The 24,951-nt window shown below is 43.1% G+C and overlaps 1 protein-coding gene across 2 annotated transcripts in view; it reads left to right on the top strand.

Moving 5' to 3' along the window:
* The window catches only part of ZC3H3 (zinc finger CCCH-type containing 3), a 2,515,563-nt gene that overhangs the window by 1,790,761 nt on the left and 699,851 nt on the right, over nt 1-24,951 (top strand). For both annotated transcript variants that reach the window (XM_069621754.1, XM_069621755.1), the window contains exon 7: nt 19,567-19,725. In XM_069621754.1, coding sequence (XP_069477855.1) covers nt 19,567-19,725 — 159 coding nt within the window. The remainder of the gene's footprint in view (nt 1-19,566; nt 19,726-24,951) is intronic.

The raw sequence follows: 24,951 nt of genomic DNA, 5'->3' as shown, positions 1-24,951 counted from the left end.
TTACTTTGTCAAGTGAAGGATATATTGAATGAAAAGAACTTTAATTTGTACCTGAATTGGAACTTGGCTAATGTAAAGAACCTTTCTGAAATGTAACTTTGGTTTGGAGAATCCTGACTTGATCCAGTAGAAGAGGATCCAACCCTGGTCACAAGGATTTCTGATTATAATTTTTATGTTTGAATGTATATGTTGTTTTATGAAATCTAAATCACCATATAATTCCTGTCTGATTTGTATTGTATGTATTAGTGTGAGGGACAGATACTTTTGGCCATTTGGTCATTTTCCTTTAACCTTAGTTTGTTAGGTAGGGAAATCCGTATTAGGTTAGGGAAAGATGGGCGTTTTTCTCACCCACTATCATTTTAATAGAATTATCACTTGTGAGAAAACTCTACCTAGGTGTCTGTCTCGTAGCTCTGACACCTCTCAGCAGCCTACCCCCGAAAGCTTGGTAGTCCAAGCAGCTACTTGGACATGCAAGGCAGCTGCCTACCGAACAATCCCTCTTCACAGGAATGATAAAAATATGATGTATTGGGGAGAAGGGTATTTTCCTCTGGGAGCATGGCGCTTAAGGCCATTAACGCGTCTCGCACATTAGCCAAATACATCAGTTCTTTGTGGGATGTTATCTTCCAAGTGGCAGAGAATATTCCCTAGGGGGAAATGATTCAATATGGTACGGTAGCTGCATGTCCAACGGTGTTGGTCGCTCTATGACTGCAAGCACAGTTACAAGAACTGTTACATGGCTACGTAAATTGAGCTTTGCTCCTGATGTCCAATCCAGACTTTTGGACATGCCCTTCGATGGATCACACCTTTTTTGGTGCAAAGGCTGACCGAAGCCAAGTGAAGATGCAAGTTTCTATGCGACCACACCAACTTTAGGTGCTGCCATTCTCCAGCCACAGCAACATCAAACATTTCCCAGAGCTGGCGAGAAGGTTCTTTTAGTTTCTACTCCTCATTTGGACAGAGGGGTAGAAGCCAGACTGCCCAGAGAGGTCAAAGGAGGTTTCCACGTGGCTCTAGAGGCATTGGAGGAAGAGCAGCCCAGACAATCACTTCAGCGTTACCCTCTGCCACAGCCACAGTGCTTAAACCACTTGAGTACTTGATGTACAAGTCTCTGGTGGGAGACAGACTAACCCAGCATCTCAGAGAATGGCAAAACATTACTTTGGATTCTTGAGTGCTGAAGACAGTAGCTCAAGGGTACTTTTCCCATTTTTAAAATGGCCCCCAGATTGTTTCCTGATCGAGCAATCTCTTCAGGAATCAGACCTACTACTTCTTCAGGAGATCCTTTCCCTGCTGGAGAAAGGTGCCATGGAAAAGAGTAACTGTGGTGGTGCAATGCCAGGGTTGGTATTCCACCTACTTTCTGGTTACCAAGAAAGACGGGGGACTGTGACCCATCTTGAACCTGAGATGCTTGAACAAGCTCTCATGAATGACAGATTCACGATGTTCTAGCTCTAGGATTGGATGGTGTCACTCGATCTTCAGGATGCTTACACCCATGTGCCTATACATCCCAAGCACGGAAAGTACCTGAGGCCACCGGCAGTTCTCACTAGCAGTTTTTTGGTACTATCGTTCGGGCTCACCTGTGGCAGGTTTATAGCGTGGTGGCAGCAAATCTAAGCAGGTTAGGGATCCACAGCTTTCCCTACCGAAACAATTAGCTTATCAGAGCTCGTTCTCTCGAACAGGCCTTGGAACATCTCAGCATCACTTCCCACTCTCTTTTTAAACTGGGCTTCTCCCTCAACTTCAGGAAGTCCCAGGGGATACCTTCCCAAAGGCTTCAATTCATTGGAGCAGTCCTGTATTCTACCTCGGGGAAGGCTTCGGCTCTCTCGAGATGAGGACTCGACATATTTTGCAGATTGTGATAAGATTTCAAAATACCCAACATCTTCCGGCTTTTGGTTTTCTGAGGTTTCTGGGCCTCATGGCATCCTGCCTTTTCCTGGTGCCGTAGGCATGCTTAAGGATGAGATCCATCCAGTGGGCCCTCCGATCCCAATGGTCACAATTCTCATGCAGGATGACAGACCTTCTTCAGGTCCCGATCAAGGTCTCACAGGATCTCCTCTGGTGGGCCTGTAAAGAGAATGTGATCGGGGAACCTTTTTGGCAACCCTGGCCGCAGATGACCGTAGTAACTGAATCTTCCCTCATGGGTTGGCAAGCTCACATGAGCAATCTCACGATCACTGGATGATGGCCCCCATTAAAATCCAGACTTCAGATAAACCTCTTAGAGCTGAGGGCAATCCGAGTGGTGCTGATGGCCTTTTTGACTTCCATACAGGGGAAGAAGGTCCTAATAATGAAGGACAACACAATGGCCATGCATTACCTCAATAAAAGAGGTGGTGTATGGTCACTACCTCTGTGCTGGGAGGCACTACAGCTCTGGTTTTGGGCACTGAAAAACTGAATCTCTCCATCGACTGTTCACCTAACTGGATAAGAGAATCAGACGGCGGACGTTCTGAGCAGGCAAAGCACAGTCTCCCACGAGTGGGAATTAGCTCAGGAAGTCCTTCTAGAGATCCTCGCCCCTTGGGAAACCCTCAAGTAGATCTTTTTGTGTCCAGTATCAATAGTAAAAACGACCTATGCTTCCCAAGTGAATTTCCACAGAAAGGAGCTCTTGGGGACGCATTTGTGGTGGACTGGGAATGTCCACTCCTATATGCGTTCCCTCCAGTCCCTGTCATTCCTCATGTCTTCAGGAGGTTGCAGAAGTTCAGAAAGTCCATGATCCTGATCACTATAGATTGGGCCAGGAGACCATGGTACCTGGAACTTCTGGACATGTCCATCTGCTCTCCATTAGGTCTTCTCCAGAGAGCAGACCTGCTCTCCAAGACGGAGGATGTCTTCTTTGCTCAGAAATCATAACTCAGAATCTTCACGCTTGGTTTATGAGAGGTTAAGATACAATTACATTTATGAGAGGTTAAGATACAATTACTGGGACCTTCCAAAAGACGTTATGGAGGTGTTGCTTTTGGCTAGAATGCCAGCAATAAAAGCACTACACCGCTGCTGTTGGAAGATATTTTGCAGCTGGTGTAGAGTTTAAGATATTGATCCTTTTGCTTGTAATATTTCTAAAGAGCTTTCTTTTCGTGTACACCAGGCCCATCAGGGCTTGCAAGTGTCTACTGCCAAGCTACCTGGCAGTGTTATCCATCTTCAAACGCACGCCAGAGCAGGGCTCTTATTTTAAGATGCCCATTGTTAAACAGTTTCTCATGGGACTGAAACATATTTTTCCACCGGTCCCTTTTATAGTCCCCATTTTTAATGGGAGCTCCATTTGAGCCTCTACATTCCTCCCCACTCAGATTGTTGACTTTCCAAAAAAATTTCTGGTAGTCATCACTTCTGCCCCTAGAGTGAGCGAGCTTCAGTTGCTCTTGTGTAAACCTCCTTTTATCAAATTCTTTAAGGAGCAGGTGGTCTTGAGGGTTTGCACCTCTTTCCTTTCAAAGGTGGTGTTGGAAATCCACCCGGCACAAAATATTACCTTGCTGACGTTCTACCCACCTCCTCATCCTTCCAAGGAGGAAGAGAGGTTGCACAGACGGGATCCAAAAAGAGCTTTAAGCTTTCATATTGCCAGGTTGGCAAATTCAAGGCAAGACAATCAACTCTTTATTGGTTAGACCGCACACAGACTGGGTCAAGCTGTGACTAAACAGACCTTGTCATGCTGGATCATTCTGTGCATTACTGAATGTTATTCCTTGGCTGGGATAGATGTCCCTTACACTGTAAGTGCACATTCTACTAGAGATGTGGCAACCACTTCGGCTGTCCATACAGGTGTATCGGTGCAGGACATCTGAAATGCTGCCACGTGGTCTTTGTTACACACCTTCTCAAAACATTACTGCTTGGATTCCTTGTCGGGTCAGGACGCTAAGTTTGGAAAAGCTGTTTTACGCAACATATAAACCATTAACAAAATCCACTGGCCCCACTTCCAATTATAAAAACGGCTATGGGAGTCTATCAAAGATGAGGAATATGTGAGAGGACACAAACCATTAGAAAAAAAACTGACTTACCTAATCATTCTTAATCATCATTGCCCTGCAAACCTAAACCTCTGATTGTGGGTGGATTTTTCGAATTCACACTTCACTCTCTTTCAACGCCCATGCAGGTCATATATCCTCAAGTCGACTGTGCGAAAGGGGTGAAAAACTAGAACTGAGTTAACGGACGCAGTGTGTGCTATTTATACAAACATCAACGTCACGTGTGAGAATGGAAGCCACCGAGGGACATCGACTCGATGACGCACAGTGCCCCTCTGCTGTCAAAACATTTCCAAAGCTGGAAGCAGGATATCGGTATATCAAAGATGAGGAATCTGTGGTAGGAATATCCAGTAGAAAGACCATGATCAGGGATAAGTAACGTTTTTCTTCTGAACTTAACAACTCAATGAATTCACCAGAAAACATGAAGCTTCTACCTTTTAAGTCTTGGAATAATAACACAGTGCCACATTTAAGATACAAACGTTTAAGGCCTGCAACTGACACTCTGTAAATTGCAATTTAGGCTAATGTGGCCATGGGTGCCAAAACAACATTGTACTAGACTTGTGTCTCCTATACCGATTTTGGTGACTTTCAGAAGCAGTGAAGCAGAGTTCTCTTTCACACTTGGTAAAATTATATCTCTATGATACATGACAACAGTGTTGTGTGCAAAGGTTTCTTTTTTAATGTGTTTTTTTTATATACAAGAGCATTTGTGCATAGACATAATATGCACAGGTTTGTATGATTGTATGTGAGAGAAGCAACCTTGTTTGCTCTATAAACACTGATGAAATTTGTTCCAGATTGGGTATCTCAGTGCAATGTTACACCCGATGGTGCTTATCTATGTGATGTTAACATTATAATGATAGTAATATTTAGATACATTATTGTTATAGCCCCATTGATGCTCATTGTGCAATAGCTTTACGATGCCTAACATGAGTTATGCTGCCATTAGCCGCATGCTATTGTTAAAATTAGTTCAGGAAGATCTTTTATGTTATCTCCTCCTGCATCCTCCCTTTCCCCACTTCCCTCAGACGTATAGAAAGCCATTCTTGGTACGAGAACCAGAGCTGGTGTTGTATACATGCATAGCCTAACATCTTAAAACACCTGCCTTTTTCCCCAGAATACAGTAGCTTTTCTCATTTAAGAGTATAGTATTTTGCAGAGCATAAACCTATCCTTTGGAATGTTTACTTTTTTTATGGCTCAGTGCTTTCTCATGTTAATGATTCCTGCCTAATGGCTTCAAATGAAATAAATCTTTATTTCGAAATGTTAGTATTTTCAAAGAAGAAATTATACTTTGAAAATAATAATCTAACTTGTATAGTGGCAATAATAACAATAAATGGCAAAGATCAATACAGTGCCGCTGATTTCAAAAAGCAGCCCAATCATTGTAATCGGTCTAAGAATGGCCTTAAAAGTAAGGTCTAACATTACGCTAGTAAGATCTCTATTCATTTTTTTCTAAATGACAGTGCCCTTTCAGTCAAGTTGTACCCAGCAAATGTAATGTTCTTCTTAGGAACGTATAACAAATAAAATAAAGCCACCCGAGCTTTTAAAATTCCTACATTTCTCAGGCTATTAAGATATTTTCTCCTCCACATCTGGAAGCCGGTCAAACTAAGAGAAAGTGCATAAGATCCTCCTTGGAGACACCATCACAGAATTATTTCTCATTCAGGGAGCTGCTTCACGTATTAATCACAGAGAACATGGGCCTCACATTAAACAAAATGCCCTGATGGCGGCCTGACAATCCATGTTGGATAATATTCATAACTTTGGCTTGTTGTAAACGGGGAGATGTTGAACTTAAGATTCCCTCCATCATTGCCTTACCTGTCATTGCTTAAACGATTTAAACATTCCTGTGCCACAGGTTTCCTATTAATTTTAGAGGCGATGGACAGGTCTAAATAAGCCTGCAGGTAATCTAGGGCTAAAGGTTCTTGCCTTACATAATCCAAACATCTGCTACATATGCAGACAGATTAGAACCTCAGGGACACTTACTAGGTGTATAGGTAGTATAGGTAGCATGAGGGTGTCGTGGGAAAGACCATGAAAGAAGACAAATGTGTTTTTCCTTAACCTGAATTGTCTCAACTCGAGAGTTACCCATACTTCTGCTCCACACCGGGTACTGGGATCAATTTGCTCAGTAGATACAAAGTGAGCATTCTAGTGTTTGGCTGCCCAGTTTTTTGCCAAATCTTATTAGGGCGCCAAGAACCTGGGATAACTTTGTTGCCTCATTTAGTCCACATAAACATTGACAGATGTTTATAAGGATACCAGCATATTCATCGGAAGAACAATATCTGCATATTTCATGCCTAGATTTCCAAAATGCCTCTCTTGAGGGCTCTCTCATAGGGCATTTTGTTTAGTTCGTAAGGTAAAGAATTAATGGAGAGATTGCAAGGCGGGGCTACCAAAGCCCAACCCTGCATTACTCTTAGCCTTAATTGAACGGCACAACTGACTCAAACACACTCTAGATGAGAGGTCACAATCCATCTGAGCCAGAATTGTCAAGGGCTGTCTTGGCACACCCATGCAGGATTGGGGAGCACACAGCCTTGACCGGGTATCACAATAAAACACTGTGGACAGATCCATTAACCCCCATATAATTAGTGCTTTTATAACCAAGCGCATACTGATCAATTGTACCCATACCTTCATGAAATCCATACTGAAAGTTGGATAGGACTTTCTAGATCTTTGCCCACTGCATAATTCCCTTGTAAATTACTTTGCCAAACCATTTGGCAGAAGAATCCAATAAGGAAATCGCCCGTTGCACCCTAGGATCTGATCTATCAACTTTATGGAACATTGGGATTCATACTGTAATCTTCCTACTTGGTGGAACATGCCAATACTACTGTGTCTCAGAATCTGAGGATCCTTCCCTTCCGCCCTCCTCACCTTGTTCTTCTGAAGATCCCTCTGGAGTCTCACTCTTCTTCTTTCTCCTCCTTGTTGCAGGCTTCTTTATCTTCTTTTCTTTTTTCTCAAAGAGATAAGGGGGAGCTTCTCCGGAAGCCACTTTGCCTGGATGTGCAACAAGCCAGGCAGTGTGGACTCCGAGGAGCCAACCCCTTATGAGGGAAAAAGCCTTGCGGCGTAAAAAACCCTGCAGTTCCGTTGAAGTTGAGAGATCCCTTTATGTAGACAGAATCCGGATGAAATATGCTTCCCAGAATCTCTTAAGTGTACTTGAGTCAGGTCCCACGGGGCAAACCTCAGAGCCCCCGCTCCAGAAAAAAAGAGGATTGGGAATTCTGCCAGAAGGAGTGAGGATAGCCAAGAAAGGAGCCCCAATGGAGCGACACACACACAGCAGTAAGTATACTTGAGTGATATGCCAGGTGGAGTAAAAGGAGTAAGCCCAAGCAGCAGCGGGGAAAAACACTGCCTCCCGACAAGACTTCCGAAGGACGGGAGATCACAAACAAAAACAAAAGAGGGAGCCAGGGAGAACGGAGAAACAGCGTACCGCTGAGTCAGAAAAAAGGGATAGAAACACTGACCGCAGGCAGCGGAACGGATTGCAGCAAATAGCGTCTCTGTGAGGGACAGAACATTGGTAGGGATAAAGGCAAGCAAAGGGGAAACAGAGAAAAGCAAGAATGCAAACTTCGAGCGTCAAACCTGAGGAATGGTTGCAACGCAGAGACCGGCCGTTCTGATGCCGGTTTGTAGTGACAGTGGCCATCTTGGAATAAACTAGACCGCTAGATGGAGAAGCGGGGGAGGACGTTGCGGCACAATCAATGTAGCTGCCAACATTTCCACAATTTGTATTTATTTATATATTTATAAAGCGCTGAAAGCCTGTGGACAGTCTACACGGTTGGTGCATGACAGTGTGTTAAAAATTCTAATGAATACATGCACCCAAATTTCAGATTTTGGATTCACATTTGAACATGTATTTCAGGGCCAGGTCAGGCCTGGCCCCTTCGTGCCGGCAGATAACAGTAAAGCTGCCTAGGCCTGGACCTCGCCACAGGAAAAGACTGGGAATCAAAAGATTTCAGCCATAGTTTACCATCTAGATGTTTCTCTGTTGTACTTTCACCAAAAGAAATGGTCCAAGAATTATGTAGCAAGGCAAAATGACTAATCCATCTAGTTGGATTTCATGTGGGTGCATCCCACAACCAGCTAGTCGCTATAATTTGGCCATGTTCTTTACAAGAACAGTTTGTTAAAGGCTATACTACAGTTCCTTTGTTAGGGATTGTTTTCTCATCAATGGCTTTCTTGTAGAGGCACTCACTAATTCTAAAATGCAATTGGGATTTTTCAAAGCATTAAGTATTTCCAGCTTTGCCAGTTCACAGTCTCTACTGAACCAGCATTGAGAAGAACAGACATTTTTCTGTGGGTGAAACAAGGTTAAAAGAATCAGTAGTATTACTAAACACCTTAAGTGGGAGTTCTGTGGTTGTGGTACCTGCTAGTCCTGTTTCAATGTCTGGTGTGGCAGTAGAAATATTTGTACTGAGACTTTGCTTTTCCTTTAGAAATTCCCATTTCAAGTGCTAGCAGACATTACTTAGGTCCTCAGTGATTACTCCTAGGAATAGTTCCAGAAGGTGATGTCAGCTTAAGAGACGGGCCGAAAGAGATGTGATCACTCTCGGCCCTGCTCTCTATTCCAAAGTCTATGTTCTGACTGGGCAGAATCTAATTCAGGGGAATTCCCACCCCAAACCAAATACGCACAATTCATCTTTATTTAATAAAGTTGGCTAGCCATAATTCATTCAATCCATCATGATGTCACGGCTCGCTCCCTTCGCTCCCGTTCCCGCCACTTGGGGGCATGTTTTGGGGTTTCTTCCCTACTGGACATTTCCTCCGAACCTTATGCTACAGTGTCCTGATGAATTGGGAGCGCTAAAACCTTATTTCCCAAATTACTTCCCTTCCGGATCCATCCCAGGTTTTTGGCAGCCAGCATGCTACTGCTACTATAATCAAATGACTATGCTTCCCAGAATGCCTGGCTCACTGCCTCACCTCCTCCCTTGCAGGATAAGGCTGGGTGGAGGATAGGCAACACCTGTGGCTGCAGGTGCAGCAGGCGACACGCCTGAGGGGTGTGCTCGTTAAGCAGCTTTAAAAGCCTCAGTGTGCTTCAGTCCAGCGCTGGTCATTGTTGCAGCGTTCCTGTCGTGACTGGTCCCTTGTTCCTGGTTCCTAGTTTTTGTGCCCAGTTCTAGTTAGTGTTTCTTGTTCCTTATCCTGGAATTCGTATTTTGTATGCCTAATTGATTTCTGCCTTTTGGAAATCCCTTTCTCCCTTTCTCTGTCTGCAGGCAGCCTTTCTCTGAGCTTTCCTTTTGCTGTAGCCCAATTGCCTGTGTTCACTGTTTCCTAGAAATTGCCCTTTGCTACTGAAAGACTTGTTGCATTAATCTTTCCTTTACAGGTTTAGTTTCCTGCCTTTTCACCTTGGATGGGTGGGAAAGTTTCCCTTTTGAAATCGTTTTCACTGCTCCTGATCCTTGCCTTCTATTGGGATCCATGCCATGTTTTCCTTTACACTTTTACATTTATTTCCTATTTTATTATTAGGTGTGAGAAGCTGTTGTAACTAGCTCCTGTGTGATTATCTTTTGTTTTCCACACTGTACTATTCCTTCTTGCCTCTTGACTTGGGTTTAGGTATTTAGTCATCCTCACTCTTTGCCTTTACTGCATTCTGGGTTCTTGTTTGATTTACAGGGTTGTGGGTTAGTACTGACTTTTGAGTGGTCTTTCCGGTCCTCGTGAATACGGACATCCAAGTGGTCTTTACGGTCTTCGTGAGTACTGGCATTCATGTGGTCATTCCGGTCCTTGTGAGTACTGTTTCCAAATTCCTTATCCAGTACCGTCTAGAGTGTCAGCTTACAGATTCTGTCCCTGCTTGCCCTCTATGTGGGCTTAGCGCTGTCAGTATCTGTAATAGCATAGCGGGTAAGGAGTTTGCCGACTTTCCTTTCAGTCATAAGGAGGTTCTAAGTGCTTACCCTACATTCCTTTTCTTATAGTGGTATACACGAGTCTTGGGTATTGAATGCACGTGTTATATTCAAGGTTGTTTACTGTGTATTTTGTGCACATTTCCCCTGCCATATCCATCGCCTTCTTCCTTTCCTGACACATGATTTAATTGCTTGCCTCATTTTACCAACCTCTACCTAGATCCTGCACTGTGAAAAGCTGGTGTAATGGGGCCTGCTCCTCCAGGGATTTTGGTGCCATCACTCCTTTCCTGGGCAAGCTCTTGGAAAAGCTGGCCATCCCCCAGCATAACCTTCACACTGAATCTGTTGGTTGTCTCCATGACGATCAGTCTGGCTTCAGAGCGTCTGGAAGCATCGAAAATACTCTCCTGTACATCCGTGAAGACCTGCTCTCCAACCTTGACTCTTAACCATACTTCTGTCCTCATTCTCCTCGATCTTTCTTCTGCTTTCGACACAGTTAACCATGCCGTCCTGCTCAAGCGCTCTGTGATAACCTGGGTATCACTGATCAGGCCCAGGCCTGGCTGACCACTTTTCTCACTGACGACCCTCTCAGGTCCAACTGGAGTCCTTCCTCTCTACTATCTCTCTCTCTACCTGTGGTGTTCGCAGTGGTTTAACCTCTCTTACTGGCTGTTCACCCAACACCCGAGACCTCTTGTCCACTGCATCGTTGCTCTCTGCTCCAACTTTCAGTGTTATGCGGATGACACCAAGCTCTCTTTCAGACTCCCCTCGGCCGCCTCTACTCCTTCTCTCATTCCTGACTGTCTGTCTGCAATTCTGGAGTGGTGTGCCGCCATTGATATCTGCCTTAATTCCAGTAAGACAGAGATGCTGCTCATCAGAACACCAGCTCCCTCCTGTTCTCTCTCTTTCTCTCTCTCTCTCTCTCCCTCTCTCACTCTCTCGCTCTCTCCCTCTCTCTCTCTCTCTTTCTCTCTCTCTTTCTCTCTCTCTCTCTCTCTCTCTGGCCACCCACTGTCCTCTTCCTACTCCTACCTGTGAGGCTAAGAACCTTGGGGTCATCTTCGACTCCACCCTCTCCTTCGCTCTCCTCACATCTCTGACGTCTCTAAAAAGTCAAACTATCAGCTGCACCTCTTCAGAGGTATTCTTCTTTTCCTCACTTTCCCCCAGAAGCTTACTGTCTCCAGAGCTTTGATCCTATCAAGGCTGAACGACTGCAACAGCCTCTTTCTAAATCTTCCTGCCTCCACTACCTGTGGCGGCAAGGATCAAGTTCTAAACACTGTTATATGGAAGATTTATTGGTCATATAACTCACAGACCCAGTCATAATTTTACTTCTGTGAAAAAACAAGGATGTTTATTAATTTATACTTCGAAGAAGTCAATATGCCTAGCACTATATTACATTCTGTGGAAATGTAACTTTTAAGTATTTTCTCCCGGGTTTCAGTTCACTTTTAAGATTTCTTTAGTGGTCAGAAGGCAGTAGGATTCTGCACAGGCTAGTCATTATAATGACTAGATCTGACAAACCTCGCCTCACTTTCTGGACATCAGCAGGGCCTAACGCTATTGCCAGGAACAAGCTGCAAGTGTATGCAGTCTGGTTCTACTTGTAACTAGCACTGGACTCCGTCCTGCTTCAGTCCCAGTCTGGAATATGCCTCCCCAGAATAGTTTTAGGGCCCTTCTTATAGGACGGTTCCTACCACTCGTCCATTTGAATCAGTCTGTCACTTACAGGATCCCTGGCATTCATTCTTGACCCTCTGTTTTTCTGCTCTGGATGTTTTTTCAATCTGCTTCTTCCTTTTTCTTTCTACTGTATAGGGCTGGCCTTAATAAGAGCATTACTACACCTTTTTATTAATTTACATTAGTTTATTCAAATTTCTCAAATAACATTTCACAGCAACCATTGTGTTTCACCAAGCAGTTAGGATACAGGGCACTAGTCAAATTACATTGTTTTTCATATATCGCATATTATTAAGTATACATTTAAAATGATCGTATTCATATTCAGGGGCTCAACCGAAGATCAAGCTTGTACATCTATCCGAAGTCATCTTCATGTTGCCAATCAGCTGTATCTATTGCTTTATTATGTTATCCTGCCTGTCATGCCCAAAAGCCCTCCCCACATTCCTCACTCAGGAACTGATTCTGGTCGTTTGGCGCCCAGTACTCCCACAACGCTGGGTGGCGATCCTTCAGGAAAGGGGTTCGCCTACGGTGGTCTGTCATCCGTTGCTCGGCTTAATTTGAGTAGGATAGTCTCCCATTGTATTTGGAGTTCTGGTCTATGTTGTGATTGTCCGCCCTGTATATATACCAGTGTATTAAGTTCAGCGTTCCCCCATTTATCTAAATCTGGGAGTCAAGTCAGAGTGTTCGGCTGTTGCAGAGCTTTCCAGGCCATGGTGATGCATCAAACCGCCAATATCAACGCAAAGCCTAATATTTTCCTCAGAGACGTTTGCCTGGATTTTTTAGAACAGGCACCCAGGAGTTATGCCTTGGGAGTTGGTGTAATATGATCTATTTCGATAGGGTCAGTTGGTTCTAAACATTCTCCCAATACTGTATGATCTTAGTGCAGCTCCACAGCATATGAAGCTAGTCAGCGTTTAGTAGTTGGCATTTAGGACAGCAGCGGGCGGTTGCAGGGAACATCTGTGACAATCTCTTGGGGGTCGGGTATACGCTATGTTGCACGTTAAATTGTATTAGTTTGAACCATCCATTTCTAGAATTGTTTCCAAATCTACATCGTCAAAGGTGCAACCCAAGTCCCTCTACCACGTCCCTTTAACTCTCAACTCAGATTCCGATGTTTTATGTAACAAGGCCTCGTATATCAGCGATACCATTTTTCCCCTCCTTTGCTGCCGATTTATAGTGCGCCAAGGATTTCATTGTCATCGGGTTCCTCCGGTAAATCAGGCCAATCACTCTGCTCTTTGCTCACCTTGGTTATATAGGTCAGAAACCGCCCTGCGGTTATATCCTGGGCGGTTTGCAGCTCCACAAATGACAGTATCATCCCTCTTCAAACATATCCCCCCATAGGGCAATCCTGTTCACTTGCCACTTTGTTCGGATATGGTGTAGGATAGTTGGTTTCATCGAAGGGCCAGTACCTAATGGCATGTCTGGTGAATATGGCTTGTTCAATATCAGTCCAGTGCATGTGCAGTGCCACACCCAGATTCCTTTTCTGATCAATAATTCTACCCAAGCCTTATTCGCATCCATTCACAATGCTTCTTTCATTGTGTATGGAGCGATCAAGCTTCTCGAAAGTCTTGCCTCTGAAGTATCGTTCTCCATAAGCCATGTAGCCGCATATTGCAGCTTTGAGGCTAAGTAAATGTTTTCAAAATCTGGCACTCTTAAACCTCCCTAGCTGTGGTTCTATATAAAGTCTGTAGTGCAATTCTGTGTCTGTTATGTCCCCACCGAAGGCTCTTGAGTTAAGTTTTGTAGTGCAGTGAAGAATTTCAGTGGGGTCACATGTGGTATGTTGGCAAAAAAATATAGAAACCGAGGAATGACTATCGCCTTAATTATTGTAATCTTTTCCATCAGTGACAGCAGAAGTTTGTTCCAAGAATCCAGGCAGCCGTCCAGGGCTGTGAGGGCCCTTCCTATATTATTAATATAGGTGTCACTGGTGTCGTGGTACATATTGATCCCTAAGTATCAAAAGGTGTCAGGGCACCACTTTAGTGGCCCGGTTAGCATCTTTAGGCCGCTTGAGCGATTACAGTAATCTAATGGAAAAATGCAAGATTTTTCCCAGTTTATTTGTAGAGCCAGAGAGTCTTCCGAAATTAACAAATATCTCCAGTATATATGTGAAGGAGGTTCCGGGGTGGTTCAAGTACAGCAAGACATGGTCCGCGTATAGCGAGATCAAATGGTGTTCCCGTCTTGTCATTATCCCCAAGTTATCGTACTGTTCCCTGAGTAGGTTAACCAATGTTTCCATTGCTTGTGCAAATAATATTGGGGAGAGAGGGCATCCCTGTCTCATGCCTCGTTGGATTTCCCAAGCTCCCGAAATGGTCCTGCTCGACCGGACTCTAGCTGTCAGGTTCGTGTATAGTAATGTGATCCATTTTATGTGTGTCCCACATACCATAACGGCGTCTAAGCGAAGCAAACATCTATTCCCACCCAAACATATCAAACATTTTGACAGCATCTAAGAACACTATTGCATACTTGTTTCCGAATGTTTCTGCTTCAGCTATTACATGGTGCATTCTCCAGAGGTTCAATGACCTGTTTCTCTCTAGAATGAAGCCCGCTTGGTCCGGGTGTATGAGTTGCGGTGGAAAGGGCTTAAGTCTGCTGGCAATCATGGTACCTCACATTTTATTCAACATTTGCAATGAAATGTCTATATTCATTAACTGTCTCAGCTGGATGCTCAGATTTGGACACTTTAACAAACCGAGCCCATAGTCTCTGCTTTGCCAAGAGCAAATGGAATAGGAGCATCTCTCACATTGCTACATTCTCTTTCCTGGAGAAGAGATTGCATGTTCTATTTCGTCTCTCCTCGCAGCAAAACCAGTGCTCGAAGTGGGCGGGAGCGGTGCTCCTCTACTTTTTTAAATTAAGTTTTACTGTCCCTATACTTTTATTTTTAAAATAAACTCTTCCGGAATGGTTTTATTTTAAAATAAAAGTGTAGGAAGAAGTTGAAACTTGCACTCTCCGTGAACTGCACTGAACATTCTCTTAAAAAGCAGGTTCATGTGTTTGGGAGTTTGTATTGGGTATGGGAGGCGGCATGGCGATGGGGTTTTCTGGAAATGGGTGCAGGCCAGCAGGGAACATAGTTCCACTACTTCTTTTCGTACACTTCGACCACTGAGCAAAACGACATCACCAATATGGCAATTTTCAAAAACTATGAATGAGGTTACTAAAATTACATTTGCAAAAACCTCACCTTCTAAAAATAACAGCATTCGGTTTTTCGAAGCAAGATGTTTTCGGACATGCACGTTAAATTTGTCTTGCATAACAAGAAATGATCTAAGCATTTTTACATACTAACATATGGAAGAATTTCATTTTAAGATGTGTATGTCTTGGGCATTTTTGGCATGTTGGCAATTTGCTGAGATGCACACTAAATGCATATACGCCAAATGTCTATTGTGATAGGGTCAACCTGGGAGCTGTGTGTGGGAGTTGAGAGGGACCGCCATCCCCGACTCCCTGGTATGCATAGAATCATGTATGTGCCTCAGTTCCTTTTCCCTATCTCAGTGGCTTTTAGCCTCTATCCTGGACATGTTTCTTCCTGAATTTTCAGGTGGTTCCCTGGAAGCAGCATCATGCAAAGGAAAATGTGACAACTCTGCATTTCTACTTCTGGGTGGTGCTGTCTGCAGACCCGATGGACCTTAGTACACAAAGGGAGAGCTGACCTACCCACATGGGTTGTTTCTCACACTACTAATTTCTGTGTGATTATTCTGCTACAGGTGAGGCTCATATAGAGTTGGAGCTCTTCCAAAGCCAGTAAATGTAGAACCCGACCAATGCTCTGGATATATCAATAAGTCTATATCTCCTGCTGACCCATTTGGAGGCAATGGCACCAATCAGAAGTGGGCGAGCAATGACACTGGTTGACTACTGTTTTGATTTAGTAGCCATTTTAATTGAATATTTTGACAAAACAAACATTTCTTTTTTTAAAGTGAAACAATTTCAATTTCAGGTGGTCACCAATAGATGGACCTTGTCAACCATCAACAGACATAACCCCGAATCATCATTTAACATCTCCTGGCACAAATATGCATTTTCAGAAACATGGACTACAACTCCCATAATGCACATGAAAGATACCTAGGAAACTTGCTAGGCTAATCCAGAAAAACACTTGGACTCAGGATTGTACACACACAGGTTCCTACATGAAAAGGAGGAAAGTGCCTTTCAGTGGAATGCAACACTCAAAATACCATAGCAATTACTGTGCTTTTGTTTGGTTACGCCTCATCTGCTTTCACATAGAACTCGAATGACACTCTGCACAACACCACAGCTATAAGAATGTAGCTACCTTTCACTACAAATATTTTAACTGTATCTACACACATACTTGACTATCCTCTTACACACACCCCTACAGCTTAATTCCCTAGTGTACCTCTCTCCACCCATACACATGCCATTTAGACATGGGTAGCTAGCAGGGTCTCTGCCAAGCCCTCAGAATCTTTAATGGCCATTATGCACACACGCCTACTAGCACCTCCTAACTTTCCCATACTCTGAGGACGTTCAACCTACAGCGCATTGGGACCATACCCCTATACAAATGACGAAATGAAATGAAATAAATGTCTCCTGGAGTTTGTCAGTGCTGACTTTTCTCCTAAAGTCAGTGTTGGGAATTTCCATTATCCACACCTGTGCAGTCCATTCATAAAGCTCCCCCCTGGCTTTTCTCCCTGCTAGCACTGCTTATACCCACACGTACGACCAGATCAGCCCACTCTCACAGCCTTGTGATACCAAGATTCAGCCTAAAAACTGCTGGAGGAGCCAGCTTCCCAGTCCAAGCAGCCAAACGTTGGAACTCCATATTCATTCCCCTCAGACAAGAACCTTCCTTCCTCACTTTTAAAGCTAAAATAAAAGACTGGTTGAGTAGCAAACCCTCACTTTAAGATGTGTATACCACCTCCTGCTGAACCATCGTATACTTGACCTCTGTTTATCTAAATTGCTTACAATTGCTTCTTGCTCACTGACCCATCTGTAACCAGGGTCCCTCTCTGCAGCTTTACTTGCATGTCAATGCATAATGTATATTGTAAATGTATTCTGCCTCACCTTGTATGTAAATCCTAAGTCTTTCAAGCGCCCAGTTACCTTAGGGTTCGCTGCGCGATATAAATAATAAACAAATACAAACAAATACAAATATAGGCTGCTACACCATAAAGGTTCATGTTCATACATTAAGCTTTGAGCAGCTGGGACTCATTTGGAATCTCTCTACTTGCCTGACCATTCTGCTTCTGCCTGCTACCTATCTCTGCTCCTGTGTTGTCTTGCTCCAGTTCTACTGTCTTTCCCTCTCTGCCAGTGGGTTTCCCCCTCTTCTTTGTGCTGATTTCCTGCAGCTCCCAGCCCTGATTATTATGCTGTGTCCTTGCAGCTTCCAGCCTCTGTTACTTGTGCTGCTTCCCTTCAGTCTCCTACCCTGTTCCTGCTCTGCCCCTCTCCTGCTATCTTGGGTATTTATAATCTCAAGTTTACCCTATTTCGTCATACTGTTTTATCTTGATTTTGTTTGTGTAGTTCCACTTAGTTCTAGTCCTGAGCCTAATGTCCCTGCTTTCTATAACTCGCGTTTCCAGTCCAATTTTGCAACCTGCTGTAATTATATTGAACGGTCCCTTGTAAGAGTTATCTTACTAAAGTCCCTTACTAAAAATTACCTTGTTTCAGACTTAAGCATTCTAGTACAGTGCTGTAGTTTCCTGTGTTCCTGGTTCCTAATCTGAATTCTTGTTTCCCCTTTTGGTCTTTTAGTGTCTGGTAAGTATTCTATAGTGTCCTCGCCTGTGCCTCTGTGTATTCCTTTGTGCAGAGATTTGCTTCTATACTTAGAAGTCAAGCTCTGCCCCTTTCCTTGTATCGTTTTACCTGCAGTCTATCGTGTATTTCATGTAACAGTGGGTGATTGCTATTCCCACCGAAGGCCTCCACTGTATGCGCCTGCTGGACCCACATAGGCGTGTCTCTGTGTCTTTGTGTCCAGACACAGAAGCCACTCTTGCTGTCCTTAACCATGGGCTAGCAGGGTGACTACCTGTTAAAGTAACTTAAATAGAGGCATTGAGCTTTCTTTATTCCCATCCCAACTTGCTCACCATTGGGCTCTGCATTTTTTCCTGTCCCATTGTTTTTATTTTCCTTGGCTGTTCTTCATTCTTGTTCGCCCACCTGCTGTAAACACTTACCTGTCCCTTTTACCAGGGTGCCCTTTTACCAGGGTGCCCTGTTTAAATCCTGACAAAGAAACTATAAGTACCTAAATGCATCTAGGCAAAACAGACACAAAAAGGCCTGGTACAGGAGGAAGGGCCTGGTAACTCAGATGGGAATAGAAAGGGTTTCTCCATTCAAGAGGGTAGTTCTGCTAAATGTAAAATAATGAAGATTTTGTTCAGATAGCAGAGAATACATGCAGCGAAATAAACACTTGTTAAATGGATTTCTTGTTTAGAAAATCAAACATTGTAATAGTAAATGAAACATCAGGCCTTGACAACAACTTTGGTCACTTGAAATAGCATATTAACTTTCAGAAAAGTCATTGATAACATTTCGTTTTTGTTTTGTTGCTGAGAATAACTATTTGCTATTTCAGTATGGAATAGCATTCTGGCTTTCTATCTTTATTAGACGGCACAGCTTTCAGTGAGATAATAGATTACAGAGTGAGAATATTTAGTTTGTTGGATAGATGTTCATTAGCATCTTTCCTGCTCATGTTGTTGGCCATTCAGACTCATCAGGAATCTACAGAGGAGCCACCTGCTGTTCAGAAATTGGCTTTTCAATGACCAAAGGATCGGTAGTATCATATGTGCTTCATCTGGCAGTAAAGAGACAGTGCCTATCTTTGAGCGATCAGCTGCCTTGGGTACAGAAAATAGATTTTGCTTGCTTGATTTTTCATGATGCCATTAATCCATGATTTCTTGCACAGATGAAGGATACCACTGCAACATGGGGATTCAATGCAGTTGTACCTAAAGCAATCCGAGTAGTTTTTGTACCTAAGCATTCCATAGACTCAATGTTAAACAAGCTCTAAATAGAACATTTACATCTCATACTATTAGTGTAAATCTAAACGGGCAGTATCCAGGTGAATTGCTTCCTGCGTGATATCATGCCATCAAATGGTCAATCAATCCCTTCTGGGTTATCACCATTGTGCTGTTGGGTGGACCAAGTAGTTCCTCCAGATTAATAGACTATTGCAAGGTAAGTAATTTGTGTAGTTCCCTTGCTGGGCAAGGAAATGTAACATAACTGTAACAATACATCTCCAGTAAGGGTACCTTTCTTAGGTTTGCCTGAGATCCGAGTACCTCCTTGTTTAGGGGATGTTCTTGTATATGTATGCTGTTCAAAGGAAATGATATGTCATGCTTCGAGTGAAGCATTCTGTAAATCCTCTCTTGACAGAATCTGGCATCCTCCCTGAAGCAGGGGAGTTACCCATATCTTATAAATCTGGTAGGATACCCTATGTGGAGGAAATTTGTTACAGATAAGTGACTTGTGCTTTTGAAGAACAGATAACTGCAAGCATTTTCTAGTGACCTTATTTGTGTATAGTTATGAATGAATTGTTATTATTATTGTGAAATAAATATCCCTCCCTTCTTATCATGTAGCCGAGCAGTTCAGCGCAGCCTGGCCATCATCCGCCAAGCCAAGCAGAAGAAAGAGAAGAAGAAGGAATATTGTATGTATTACAATCGCTTTGGAAAGTGTAACCGAGGGGACAGCTGCCCGTACATCCATGACCCAGAGAAAGTGGCAGTATGCACCAGGTAAGGGAATTAGATATGGTAGATCACGCTGGCTTTGTAGACAATTTGCCAAAGGCATAACACCTCAGTCCTAGCACAATGTATTCTAAATGGTGAAGGTGAATATTCAAGCCAATAACAATTTGCAGTTTAATAGAATACTTCGATAACTACCTCACTCACCATGTCTGGTTATTTGGACTAACCTTGCCATTACTGCTGATCAACATTTTTTAAAGAAATTCTATTAGGAGGTTTTATGTTTCTATGGATACACGTCGACATTCATTTGAGAGTCAACTTCAAACAAAACTACTAAACTTTGCCCTTGCAACAGTCGGCTTTTGCAATTGAGTGAGTTTCATGGTCGACAATATCAATTCATCCTGCTTTTGTTTGAAGTGTAGGCTCCTTCTCCCTGCCTAGTCTATACCCTTTCCCCAATTTCCCTTTGAGAAACCTTTAAAAGTTTAAGCACTTCGCCTTTTTATTTGCTTTTCCCTAACCTGTAGTTTCGCCTTTCCCCTTTTTGAGTAGACTCCTGGACCCAGACAAATGTGCCTGGTCGACTTGGGCCATCTCTCCTTAGGGGCTCTATCAATTTGTTGTCGAACCTGCTACAGGTTTTATATAACTTCACATAACGTTAAGCTGCTTGCAGCTGCTTCAAAGCACTAATTATTAAGTACATTATAATTATCATTATTATTATTATTATTATTGGAGGAATATCTCCTCTTGACAAAGACACCCACTAGCATTACTTAATGAGCCCAATCACCTTCATCCGTAGCCTGATGTTGTACATATACTACCCATATATACTACCCACTCCCTCTCCAATGCTTTTCAATGTATCCTTCTTTTCTGCTTTTGAAGGCCTTCATATCTAGCGGTTCCTGAAGCTCAGTTTGCACTACTCGCCGTGGTAGTGTGATATAAAGTTAGGTGTCCTGTTTAGACATTTAAGAATACTCTGGAATCTAGCAACGCAGGGGATGTTCCTCTAGCATGCATTCTCTTTTTGGCCTTACTCGCTGACCTTTACTTTGTGCCAAGCTTTAGTTATAGGGGCACACCATGAAATTGAGGCCAGTAGGGGAAGATGTGTGAAAGCTCTTCTCTTGTTCCACTGTATTTTCTACTGCACAGTCAAGACAACATAGTAAACCCAAAAGGGGCGGTATGATTCATCACAAATGTGGCACTGTTTAAAAAAATGTAGATTACACAATATTATGTCAGTGCTATGTTTTTTGTGGCAAACTCTGCCTTCATATTTTTGTTTTACAGTTCTTCACAAGAGGAGCCCTTTTGTTGGTAACACTTTGCTCTCAAGGCCCCTCCCTGGACAGGTGAAAAAATTGCAGACTAGCATTTTGGCTACTTGCATCAGAGGGAGTTGTCATCTTAAAAGTGCAGAAAAAACGATTTGATTTGGTGAAACGAGTTAAGAGCTAGAATTTCAGATTCCATGGCCAAGAAATTGATTTATTCCTTTTTTACTTTTGTACCGTACTTCCATCTCACTGTACGGCCTCTTCGCAGCACTAGATAAACTGTTTATCCCTAGGTCGGATAAGTGTCACTGGATAATGGAGGTTGTGAATTTCAATATCTCAGTGGTTTGGCATTCTTTCTTTGTTTCTTTCTTCGGTACAAAGCCATTAAGAACAAACACAATTCATCATATAAAATACAATCAATTCATCAAGAAATCTAAGGAATTTTAGAACAGAAAAACATTAAATTATATATTTTTTTTGTCATAGTTTCAACTGAAACTTTTTTACAAAAAAGAATTGCTCATATAAAACATAACATTACTCTTCACATCACATCAATTGATCATATTTTCAATGCATTTAAATCAAAAGCTATTTCACATCTCAAATGAAAACTAGACAGTCATAGGTGGATCAATTAGATGTTCTAAGTAGTCGATGGTCACACATATTAACATATAGTTTCGGCCAGCAGTAAGTGAAAACCACCAATCATCCATATCATCATTAATTGGTGCAAACCTCCCTAACCCTTCAGAGCATTGTACTGTCAAGGCCATACATTCCACAACTAGATGATAAAGCGATTCTACCTTGTCATTACAAAAACGACAGATGTCATTGTGTGTATTTTTATCATGTCTTAGAAATAGCGATTGTTTTGTTGGCAAAATGTTAAGTCTCATCCTTAAAATGTTGTCCCGGTGGTACATCGATGGAAAAAATTGTAATGATTTAGCTACCTGATTTGCTGCACGTATGTCGTAATTCTGATTTAGACAGGATTTTAACTTTTGCCGATTTACAATCGTCCTGCTTTAGTCCCTATTTCTAAGCTTATTTTTTACTGCGCAAGGGTTCATACATAATAGCTCTGATGAAACTCCTACATGGCTGAGATTTTCTTTGCACAGAGACTGTCCAATCTTTAAGTAAACCATTATATGGTCTTTGTGAAGTTTCTTTAAATATCTGATAAGGGACTGAAATGTCAGATAGTATCATCTTTCTGTACATAGAACAGGACTTCCATAACATTGAGGCACTCAAAGATTGCAGACCCAATTTGAAACGAATAGCATTCATGGATACATAATTAGGAAGCCTCAAAACTTTCCTCCAAAATCGAGCTTCCAATTGGTTCCAAAACAATTGTTCTATATTTAATCCTACTTCGCTTCCAAACGTAACTGCAGCTACTACTTTTTGACGATAGAACTGTATCAGCGGCATTAAGGTAAATTTGCCAAATTCTCAGTGCAATTTAGAGCCTTGAAGTGCTAGGATGTTCATTTTGGATTTAAGCTCTTCGAGCCAGTTCCTTTCTCTGATAGATTTGTTGAACATAATACCAAGATATCTGATGGTTTGCATTTGTTTAAGATTTTTCCGATCAACAGACCATTTAAAGTGTCTACTTTTAACACTGAAATGGGATCCAAAAACAATTATCCTGGATTTGTCAACATTAATCTCCATTCCTAGCTTGTGTAAATAAATCTTTAATTTTGATAAGAGATGCTGCAGCCCTATTGGAGTTGAACCGATCAAGACTACATCATCGGCGTAGGTGATCCAACTAATTGGATGACCATTTATTTGAGGATGGAAAGTTTTGACAGATTTTAGGGCATTTGTATTTTATTGATTTATAAAGCGCCTTACGCCAAAGCGCTGAAAGCTGGCATATCCGCTAGATATAATTTAAAAATTAAAGCAGCTAGTGGACACCCTTGTTTCACTCCTCGTTCTGTTTTGATCTCATCAGAGAGGTCACCATTGGCATTCACCCGCACTCTAATCGTGGTGTAGGTATGTAGCTGGATTATCATTTGAAGTAGGTCATCCGGGCAATGTGTATTTGCCAACTTCTCACACAACATGGCTCGATTCACTTGATCGAACGCCTGATGAAGATCCACAAAAGAGAGAAAGAGTGGTTTCTGGGTCTTCAGGGCTTCGAGCTTCAATATATTCAGGAGGAAAAGATTTATTTCAACACCTACACCTTTAGTGAAGCCCGTTTGTCTTTCATCAATGATTTTCTGATCGGCTGCCCATTTTGCGAGTGGCATCTGCAGATAGGAGACAAATATTTTCCCAATCACGTCTAACAGTGCAATCGGTCAGTAGTTGGCCGGATTTGTACGATCACCCTTCTTAAATACAGGCACAACTACCGCCAATTGCCATGAGGGCGGAATGGTTTGCGCCTCTACTATTCTTACAAACAAGGAATCGATGAAGATTGCCCATTTAAACTTTTTAAGTTTAAAAAAAACAAACATTTTATTGGGTTTTTAAACAATACAACAATCATCATTAATGCGCTCATTGAGAAATTTGAATGTGCCCCCTCCCTCCTCACCCACCTTTCCCAAGACCACAGTTGTCCGTTTTCAGTTCAGCGCATACAGGGTGTCCATTATGGGATGCCGCTGTCATCGGTGGAAGTAGTATCCTCGCTTGGATAAAACAATGACACCGTGAGCGCCACCCATTGTAGTAGGTTCTGACTAGTGTCCAGTTTCTGTTCTCTTTGCGCTTTTTCCCATGCACCGGTTTCAGCCGTCGACCACTTTCGGAGGCCCTCCCACCACATTTTTACGCTAGGGATTTTGGGGCTTTTCCACCCATGGCTATGCCTCTCTTCGCTAAAATGTACATCAAGTCCATGAGCCTGTTCAGAGGTTTGTTCTTTTTTTTTTGTATCTGCCCAGGATGCACGCCTTCGGTGCATGTACATCCAAGGTGATGTCAGCCTTGGCTACCTTGGCCGCGATCTGAGTCCAGAAGGCTTGTATGGTCTGTCATCCCCAGAACATGTGGGTCATCCCCGCGCGGGATTCGCTGCATTGGAGCATTCTACGGTTCTTGCCCCTTTGAATTTGGAGATGACTTGAGGTGTGAGGTATGCTCTGTTGATGATATAGAACTGAATTAGTTGCAGTCGGGCATTTCTGGATACTTTTTTTATGATAGTGTTATAGATTCCCATTCCTTTTCTTACCATTTCTCTTTGCTCTTGAGGTCTTGCTTGGTCTTGCTGTCTAGTAATGTCTCGTAGAGCCTCGAGGTTTTGTGTCCTCCCTCTGCGGCGTATAGCATGTTTCGAGGGGATTGGGTCCTCCGACTTATTCCATATCTATGACAGGTAATGTCCACAGCTGTGCTGCTTCGGAAAATCTTTGGCGTCTGCTTCCTGCGTCGATGACGTTGATGCGCCGTCCCCGAGGACCTCCTCCGACGGCCGACGTCACCCGATGTGATAAGTAGGACGCACGAAGCCCATAGCCTCAGTTCCGTTTTTTCCGCAAACGTGTTCGCTTCGTGAATCTCGGTACGCCTCGACTCGTTGGAGTTTGCTGTTTTCAATTCTCGGTTTGTTGAACCTGTTCGGTTTGTTGTGAAGACCTGTTCGTGGCGATGTCTTTCTCATCTTCAACCCCGCGTCCGGGCTTCAAGAACTGCGGGGACTGTGGGTCCAAGATGTCGGTCACGGACTCGCACAACGCCTGCCTCTGGTGCCTCGGGGAGGCCCACGATACAGACGACTGTGTCGACTGCCATTCGCTCACGGCAAAGGCCTTGCGGGAACGCAAGAAGAAACTGTCGGTAGGCTGGGTGTCTAAGCCCCGGAAGTCGAGCTCTGCGGGGCTTTCGACGGAGGACTCGAGGGGTGACTCTCCGCATCATCGTCAGAAGTCCAGTGGTTCTCCTTCCAGTAGTCGGTCTCGCCACT

The sequence above is a fragment of the Ambystoma mexicanum genome, chromosome 5q (assembly GCF_040938575.1).
Source record: "Ambystoma mexicanum isolate Mex_15411 chromosome 5q, UKY_AmexF1_1, whole genome shotgun sequence".
Taxonomy (NCBI): Eukaryota; Metazoa; Chordata; class Amphibia; order Caudata; family Ambystomatidae; genus Ambystoma; species Ambystoma mexicanum.
Note: the sequence above shows the minus strand (reverse complement) of the source record. Positions and strands in the feature narration are given on the sequence as shown.